Below are 9,633 nucleotides of genomic sequence, written 5' to 3'. Positions count from 1 at the left end.
ACCTATCATTATTGATGATGATGAGCCATAATGATATGTTAGAGCTGAAACATTTGCACGAAGGTCTAATAAAAGTTGTAGGCAATCTGAGTGCCCATTCAGTGCTGCTAGATGGACAGATGTCACTCTGCCGTCAGCCATCTTGTTGATAAATTTGGAAAGTGCACTGAAATAGAGCAGAACAGTTTAATTTGTCAAATTCTTGTGTGCACCGTGCAGGCGAAGTGAAGATTCCATACTTGATTTCTGCAGAAGATTCAGATCCTCCATTTTTGTTACTGCCTCTACCTTTATCACCGGAAATTGAAAGAATGGAAGATGCATCTGGAGTGCTAGGGATGAAGTCAGCTGCCAATAGCCTAATACATCTGATATGTCCATTAGCTGCTGCAAAATGCAGCGCCGTCTTCTTCCCTAGGTATTCTGCCTTTGTTACCTATACTTATCAAAAATTCTACTCAGTAGTTCTTCTCTTTAAAATTTTATTGTATTTTAGGTGAAGGAATTTCATCTGCGATAATCCCCCTTCCTTCAGTTGGAAGTGTCTTGTATTCACTCGGTTCAAGTGTTGGAAATGAATGCGCACCGGACATGTTAGAGTGTAAAATTTTAACTCTCAACCTCTCCGCAACTTCGGAGTTTTGTTGTAACAGCAAGGCCCTTTCATATGGTATTAGAGCAATCTAGGTTCAACTCCAACCAGCCACAAGTTTAATACAATTTTGTTTTTGTTTTTGCTTTAATTTTGATACCACTGCATGAGTTCAGGTTCTACATAAGAAGTGGCTAAATGTATTTGGATTCATGAATTAAAAAGCTCAATATTTTTTTAGTGAATATCGTTACAAATAGTCAAATCTTTCGCCTTCATGGGCCTTTTCCACCCTATATTTGGTATTTGAATTTATGGTTCCATGAGCCTTTTATTGTTTGTATATTGCTTTAACAACCTAGTTTTTACTCCTCTCAAGCAAATCCAGCAATTTCTTTGTTGCTTGCATTCAGAGTGAGAGGTAAAGGACATAATTTTATCCATAACTTATTCTTTCACTTTCTTCAAAAGGCTAAATTACTAAATTTCTATCCAATTTCTAATAGAAATTCTCATAAGTCCAAACAATGAATCCAAATGCAATTTTCTCTCTCTAACTTCACATAAAAACATATCACTTAGATACCTTGTGTGCTTGAAAATATCTGAAGTTCATTGTAGCCTTTTAAAGTTGAACACTTCTTAGTCGAGGTTTTAAATTGAAAATCCATCTAAAATTGGAGATAGCACACATACTGAACATATTTCTCAGAGACAGGGGGGTGGGACCCACTGTGCCAGTGGGGCCCACCCCCTGTTTATGTGCGAGTTAGCTCGCGTACCCTTCTCGGTAATATAGCAATCTCGTAATCCAACAAGCAAGTAAAAGAAATCAATTTCATGACTCACATCAGCTCCAAAGATCAGAAGAACCTGAACAAGCTCCCAGTGCCCTTGATGACAAGCTTGCATCAACGCTGTCTTTAACCAGAAAATGGAACCAAAAAAAAAAAAAACCCAACCGAAGCCATTCAGTTAACTCAAAATAACCAACGAACAAAAAGAAACTAGCATATATACAAACCTGTCCATAAAAATTCCTTGAATTTACGTCTGCCCCATTCTCCAACAACAGCATCACCATCTGAAACAAGAACCAACAGTCAACACAAAAGCTTAAACTGCTTAATTAGTTTACCCTTTTTAAAATAAGCAAACCTCAGTGTGTCCTTTTGATGCAGCAAAGTGAAGCGGTGAGTTGAGAGCAGCAAAACTGGAGTAAGTAGCCAGACAACTTTTCTGTTCTAACAATAATTTTGCTTCCGCCAGGTCGCCGTCTCTGGCCGCAGATGCCAGCCTCTCTCCTGGAGCCGAGCAAAATATTGAGTTCCCCATGGATTCAGGTGCCTCAGGGTTTAGAGATAAAAGACTTCCAAATTTTGTCTATACGAAAACAAGCTCTCATATATTTCTCTCTTCATACGAGTTGGGAGTTAGCTACTGTTTTTTTTTGCTGATTCGGTCTCAGGCGGTGGGAAGACCGTGCACGATTGCAAACGGATAATTTAATACGATACTCAATTGATGATGTGTGTAGTTCTATTTTTGGTTATTGGTTAATATTTTTTTTAAGACAAGATAATCTCTTAAGTGAGAATTCAAGTGCCTGATTTCATTTGGGTGGGGTCGTTCAGATCCCACAGGCATTAGATTCGTAACCAGATCGATTACAATCTGATAGCCGTTTCCGTGAAGCAGACCAATAATTTGTTTTTTGGGAAAAATATCTATAGCCCCCTGTATTTTTCAGAATTCTTTTCTTCTTCACCTTTTCTCGGGTTTCTTTTAAGTCTCTGGAATGAGGGATTCACTATCTAAGCCTTTTCACACGACTTAGTTCATTGGTTTTTATTTTCTATAGTTAATGTCAAAAAGTTTCGTAACTGTTGTGCGCGGAAGCCTATTGTTGTGCTTCGAGGAACCAAACACAAACGTCAAGAGAGAAAGCCAAACAATGTAAAATAACGGCACAAACACAATGTAAAATTACGTGGTTCGGCAAGTTGCCTACGTCCACGGGGTAAGAAGGGGATGAGGTATTCACTAATAAAGAAGAAGAGTACAAACTGAGATTACAAATCACTCATACTCACTAATTAATCTCACCAACAAAGCTCTTAATCTCTCATACAAAACTCTAACCAATAGCTCCAGAAAATACCTCTTTTCTGTGCTCCAAATATCCTCACAACAGCTCCCTAAGAAACCATAAAACGTGGTTGCTATTTATATCAAACAGCAATCCCAAACAGAATAGGAAACCGCAATCAGGCCCAACCTCGACTGGCGGTCGACCGTCGAAATCGTCGCGGTCGACCGGACAGAACGACAGAAACCAAAAAAATGCATTACAGGGTCCGCGGTCGACTGCACTTGAGGCCGCGATCGACCGGTTAGAAAACCGAAAAACACCATGTAGTCGTGCATGTTTGCGGTCGACCGCGCCAAAGCTCGCGGTCGACCGACAAGCTCCCAAATGCCTGTCTATATCAAATTTCATGATCTTCTCCAATGTTTTCATCGTTTTTTACAGTAACATGAAGTTAGACTGAAAATCTTAGTAGAAGATTTTTTGAAGGGTATAAGGGGTTAAAGTTTGAATCATCAAGGCCCCGTTTGACAAAGGGTTAATGAAGAGGGGTTAAAGAGAATGATTAATGTACTTAGCCCATTTGATAATCCGAATGACTAAATTATTAACCCGTTAAATAAGTTTTATTTTAGCCCTTATGATCAGTTTTAGTGTTTGGGAATAATAATGATTTTGACTATTTTCTTTATAATTAGAAGGGTTAACTCTTATTCCATCTAAATAGGAGTATTAGTAAACCCCTCATTTTGAGGGGTTAACTCATTTTAACCCCTCTAGAGGGGTTAACTTAACACTTCTATATTTTTTATGTTTGGCAAATTATGAAGGGTTAACTCACTTTAACCCTTATATAGATTTGTTGTGTTTGGCAGATTAAGAAGGGGTTAAGTCTCCTTAACCCCTCACTTAACCCTTTGCCAAACGGTACCCAATGGTCTAAAACAAATGGAGTAAACACGTGGGAGGCGAGAACTATTACTAAAAAATCCTAGGAACATAAAGATAATTTTGCCTTTTTTTTTTGCCGGACTGACATTTAGTTAAGAATTTAGGACAGATAATAACATATGATCATAGAAAACTCTGGTACAGCTACTCCATTTATTTAAACTTACAGAATACATACAAGGATTGCATCAGAAACTCTATAATCAAAGCCGAAAATGGGGCGATTTTGAGTAAATTAATTAGACCCCAGCAATTGCCTATACCTGAGAAAATTCTAGATCACTGTGTCATGCAGAACTTTGTCACAAATATCGGGGCAAAGATAGCAACTGAAGAAGCTAATTTCATCCCCTTCTTTTATAAGATATATGCGAAGGTGTTGTTTGATAGAAACAGGCGACAAAACTTGCCTGCCCACCTGTGATGTAGATGACCAAAACAAGTAACAGTATAAAAATGACAACTACACGTGTTCGGTGGCCTGTTGCCATCAAAGGATTTAGATTGTTCGCGAGCCTGTTATGGGTCCATTATAAGATAATACTCACATGAGATTCACATAAATTAAGATTCTATTTAGAAGAAAATTTAGAGGATCTAGTTATAATAAGAATAGGTTTGGAGGATCTAAAAATAAAAATTTTTTATAAAGATGAGAAGCTTGTAATTTTTTTGGTGCTACAGTAAATCCTGAATAGTAATCCGAGAGAAGAAAAGAGGGGAGAGAGAGAAAGAGAGAGAAGTTCAGATTCCTGATAGCTCAGTTGTCCAATTGCAGTGATTCAAAAGTCGTTGTCTTCAAAACGACGACGTCGTTGAGGGTACAGTGTTGGTTTCTTCTTGGGTGTTGGAGATTTTTGGTGAGACGGATTTTAGGGTTTTGGTGCCCTAAAGGTAATACTGTATCTTTTTCTTGTGATTTAATCCTCAGGTTCAGGTGGAACTTGGAGGTATTGTACTCTTGATTCATAGTGAAATATTTCTCTCTGGATTGCTCCGTGGACGTATGCACGATTTGCCGAACAACGTTAAATCTTGGTGTTTGCTTGCTTGTGCTATTTTCATTGGTGCTGTTATTCGTTTAATGTTTAATTTCGCAGATTAATCTCCATAAAATCCCTAACAAGTGGTATCAGAGCCAGGTTCGAGGCGTACTTTGGGATGGAAAAAATGGAGAGTTTTGGCACAATAATAAAATTAGATGGTTCTGATTGGCAAGTATGAAAGTCCAAGATAGAAAATATCCTGTATTGTAAAGATTTACATGACCCTATTAAGGGAGATGAAGCCAAACCAGAAAAGATGAATAATAAAGAATGGAAGAAATAACACAAGAAAGCGATCGGTTATATTCGGATGTGGATCGACGTTAGTATGTTTCATCATGTATTGGGTGAGACTAATGTTAAGTCGCTTTAGAAGAAGCTTGAGAATCTCTACGAGCAGAAGACCGTGGGAAACAATGCATTTATTATGAGGCGGTTGGTGAACTTAAAATTCCAAGAAGGAAGCAACATAGCAGAGTACTTGAATGAGTTCAAGAGTTTAATTAATCAGTTGGCTATCATGAAGATGACTATCGATGATGAGCTACAGGCTTTATTACTATTGGGTTCTTTGCCAGAAAGTTGGGAGACACTGGTTGTGACAGTCAGCAACGCAGCTCCAGATGGTGTGTTATTGATGAGTATGGTTACTAGTAGTTTATTCAATGAGTAGACTTAGAGGAAGTCTACCAGCACAGATAACTCACAGGCACTTGTCATGAAGAACAGTGGTAGGAGCAGGTACATGGACCAGTCCAGAGGTCGTGGCACATCCAAGGGCAGATCAAAGTCTAAAGGGAGAGGTTTTTATTGTGTGAAGCCAGGTCATATCAAGAATAATTGTTGGGCATTGAAAGAGCAAGCTAGGAACAAAGATGAAAATAAAGATGAGAAGAAGAAAGTTGATAGTGACACTACAACTACTTTGTCTGAGACCGATATTATTCTCATTTACAGAAAAAAGACTGTATGCATGTTACAAGTTAGAATTCTGAGTGGATAGTGGATACAGGAGCTACATATCATGCTACCTCCAATCGAGATATTTTCACATCGTATAAAGCATGTGACTTTAGCAATGTGAATATGGGCAATACCAGCTACTCGAATATTGTGGGACTTAGTGATATACGCTTGCAGACAGATACCGGATACACGTTGATCTTAAAGAATGTGTGGCACATTCTTAATTTGCGGCTCAACTTGATTTCGGGTCTTACTTTGGACCGAATAAGATATGAAATTCAATTTAGTGGAGGAAAATGTAAATCACCAAAGGCTCTCTTGTGGTGGCTAGAGGAAGTATATGTTGTAAGACTTAAGCAAAGGCTTCATATGGTTCTTTGAGAGTGGCTCAAGACGGCGACACTCTCAGTTTGTGGCATAGGAGACTCGGGCACATGAGCAAGAAGGGGTTGCAGATATTGCCAAAGAAATCTCTCATTCTCTTTATTAAAGGTTCATCACTCACCCCTTGTGATTATTGTTTGTTTGGCAAACAACATAGAGTTTCTTTTAGTAAGTTTTCTAAAAGAAAAGATAATATCCTGAATTTAATTTATTCTGATGTTTGTTGTCTTATTGAGGTAGAGTTCTTTGGTGGCAATAAGTATTTTGTCATATTTATTGATGATGCATCACAGAGGATGTGAGTCTTCTTATTGAGGACAAAAGACCAGGTGTTTTTAGTCATCCAGCAGTTTCATGCCATGGTGGAGAGGCAGACATGAAATAAGTTAAAGTATTTGCGCACTGATAATGGAGAAGAGTACACTTCCATTGAGTTTAGAGATTATTGCTCCAAGCATGATATTCGGCATCAGAAGACAGAGCCCGGCAAATCGCGGCATAATGGAGTTGTAGAGAGGTACAACATGATCATTGTGGAGAAAGTCAGATGCATGTTGAAGATGGCGAAGTTACCTAAGAACTTCTAGGCTGAAGCTATTCGCATTGCATGCTACATAATCAACAGGTCTCCTTTAGTTCCTTTGGGTTTTGATATTCCAGAGAGAGTTTGGTCCGGAAAAGATATTTTTTATTCTCATCTGAAGGTGTTTGGTTGCAAGTCATTTACACACATTCCGAAGGAGAAGAGATAGAAGCTTGATGATAGAGCGGTTTCTTGCATCTTCCTTGGTTATGGAGAAGATATGTTCGGTTACAAACTATGGGATCCAGAAAAGAGGTTCCTTGCATCTTCCTTGGTTATGGAAAAGATGAGTTTGACTACAAAGTACGGGATCTAGAAAAGAGATGAATTATCAGACGAGCGGATATGATTTTTCAGGAGGATCAGACTATTGCAGATCTCGGGAGAGCAAAGCAGTTAGAGAGTGTTGCTAGTGAGATTCCATATATGACACATGTTTCGTCTCTAGTGCAGTTGCATTCTACAGATATAAAGCAAGTGTGATGATGGTGTTGATGATGACGGTCAAACACCATAGCAGGGAGACAGTGTCAAGATCACGAGTAGGAGGCTCCTCAGCAGGGGGAGCATCTTCAGCAGCAAGAGTTTGCAGAGCCACAAGTTAGGAGATCAGCTAGAGAGCATCGACCATCCACGAGATATCATCTTTCATAGTATTCTTTGTTGGCAGAAGAAGGGGAGCCAGAAAGCTTTTAATAGGCACATACTCATAAAGACAAGGACAGATAATTCCAGGCTATGAAGGAAGAGATGAAGCCTCTTGAGAAGAACGATACTTATGAGTTGGTGGATTTGTCGAATGACAGAAAAGTTTTGAAGAACAAGTGGGTGTTCAAGTTAAAGAATGATGGCTACAAAGAGATTCAGAAATACAAAGCCAGATTAGTGGTGAAAGGCTTTGGTCAGAAAAAAGGACATTGATTTTGATGAGATTTTTTCACCAGTTGTGAAGATGACGTCCATTAGAGTTATCTTGGGGTTAGCAACTAGTTTAGACCTCGAGATTGAGCAGCTTGATATGAAGACTATGTTCCTTCATGATGATTTGGAGGAGGAGATCTACATGGAGCAGCCGGAGGGTTTTAAAGTGAAAGGAAAAGAACACATGGTTTGCAGGTTGAAGAAGAGCCTCTATGGTTTGAAGTGGGCACCCAGACATTGGTACAAACAAATTTAATTCTTTCATGTTGAATCATGACTACCAGAGGGCAGTTGCAGATTCGTGTGAATATTTCAGGAGAATTTCAGATTCTAACTTCATTATCCTTTTGCTTTATGTAGACAATATGTTGATTGTTGGTTAGGATAATCAGATAATCGGTGGGCTGAAGAAGAGATTATTTAAATTTTTTACATGAAGGATTTGGGCTTGACACAGCGGATTCTTAGTATGGATATTGCTCGTGACAGGAAAGCCAGGAAGTTGTGGTTATCACGGGAGAAATATGTTGAACGACTACTTGATAAATTCAACATAAAAGATGCCAAGTCAGTCAGTACTCCTCATGCAGGTTATTTGAAGCTTAGCAAAAAGTTTTGCCCGACTACAGATGAGGAAAAGAGTGAGATGGAGAATATTTCTTACTCTTCAGCTGTAGAGAGTTTGATGTATGCCATGATTTGCACTCGGGCTGATATAGCTCATGCGGTTAGCGTTGTGAGCTTGTTTCTTTCTAATCCGGGGAAAATTCTTTGGGAAGGTGTAAAGTGGATCTTAAAATATTTGAAAGACAGTTCCAGATTGTGTTTGAGTTTAGGGGGTTCAAATGTAGTTTTATATGGTTTTACAGATGCGGATATGGCAGGTGATCTCGATCACAGGAAGTTTACCTCAGATTGGTTGTTCACTTTTGCATGGGAAGCAGTATCTTGGCAGTCCATGTTGCAAAAGTGTGTTGCTTTATATACAACAGAGGCGGAATATATTGTAGCTGCAGAAGCCGATAAGGAGATTATTTGGTAGAGAAGATTTCTGCAGGAGTTAAGCTTGTAGCAGGACAATTATCAAATTTATTCCTCTATACAAATAGGAGAACCAAAGATTCACTATTCATGCTAATGTTGCAAAAGTGTGTTGCTTTATATACAACAGAGGCGGAATATATTGTAGCTGCAGAAGCCGATAAGGAGATTATTTGGTAGAGAAGATTTCTGCAGGAGTTAAGCTTGTAGCAGGACAATTATCAAATTTATTCCTCTATACAAATAGGAGAACCAAAGATTCACTATTCATGCTACAGTACCATTTACCGTATCGTTATTACCGTGGCAATAAGGGGACGGGATACTGTAGCAAATTTTTTGAAAAAATTATACTTTTTTAAAAAAAATCACTATAATAGAGCGGGATACTGTATCAATTCAAAAAAAAATTTATAGCATTTAAAATCAGAATTACTGTAGCGGGAAAAAAAGGTATGTCGTGCTTTGCACGGTGTTCACACTAGTCTTCATTAATAGTCAAAGTGATCTTGATTTAAGGAAGAATTTACATTCCACTCCAAGACGAAACACATTGATGTGAGATATCATTGGCTTAGAGAAGCCGTTGAGAAATAGGAGCTAAAGCTACAGAATATTCACACAGATAAAAATCTAGCAGATTTTTTAACGAATACCGTTTCCAGATAGAAGACCGGGTTGTGTCGACGATTGATCATCATGAACTTTCGTTGAAGAGTTACAGATTAGTATAATACCCCCTCATTGGGCTGGAGGGGGAGATTGTTGTGGGTCCAGCCAAGATAAGGCCCACATGAGATCAACATGAATTAAAATTCTATTTAGAAGATGATTTGAAGAATCTAGTTGTAATAGGAATAGGTTTGAAGGACCTGAAAATTAAATTCCTTTATAAAGAAATTCTATTCATGAGAAACATGTAATTTTTTTGGTGCTACAGTAAACCTTGAATATTAACCCGAGAGAAGAAAAGTGGGGGGAGAGAGAAAAGTTCAGATTCCGTATAGCTCGGTCGTCCGATTGCAGTAATTCAAAATCCATTGTCTTCAGAACGACGGCG

General features: G+C 38.5%; 1 protein-coding gene across 1 annotated transcript in view; it reads right to left on the bottom strand.

Moving 5' to 3' along the window:
• LOC109823017 (E3 ubiquitin-protein ligase XBAT33-like) overlaps positions 1 to 2,032 on the bottom strand; it is a 3,830-nt gene extending 1,798 nt beyond the window's left edge. Inside the window, exons 1-5 of the mRNA XM_020389335.1 lie at positions 1,751 to 2,032; positions 1,617 to 1,676; positions 1,442 to 1,513; positions 240 to 436; positions 3 to 166 (exon numbers count right to left, since the gene is read on the bottom strand). Coding sequence (XP_020244924.1) covers positions 3 to 166; positions 240 to 436; positions 1,442 to 1,513; positions 1,617 to 1,676; positions 1,751 to 1,927 — 670 coding nt within the window. The 5' untranslated portion in view covers positions 1,928 to 2,032. The remainder of the gene's footprint in view (positions 1 to 2; positions 167 to 239; positions 437 to 1,441; positions 1,514 to 1,616; positions 1,677 to 1,750) is intronic.

Source organism: Asparagus officinalis, chromosome 8 (genome assembly GCF_001876935.1).
Source record: "Asparagus officinalis chromosome 8, Aspof.V1, whole genome shotgun sequence".
NCBI classification, from domain to species: Eukaryota; Viridiplantae; Streptophyta; class Magnoliopsida; order Asparagales; family Asparagaceae; genus Asparagus; species Asparagus officinalis.
The sequence above is the reverse complement of the archived record's forward strand: the minus strand, read 5'-3'. Positions and strand labels throughout refer to the sequence as shown.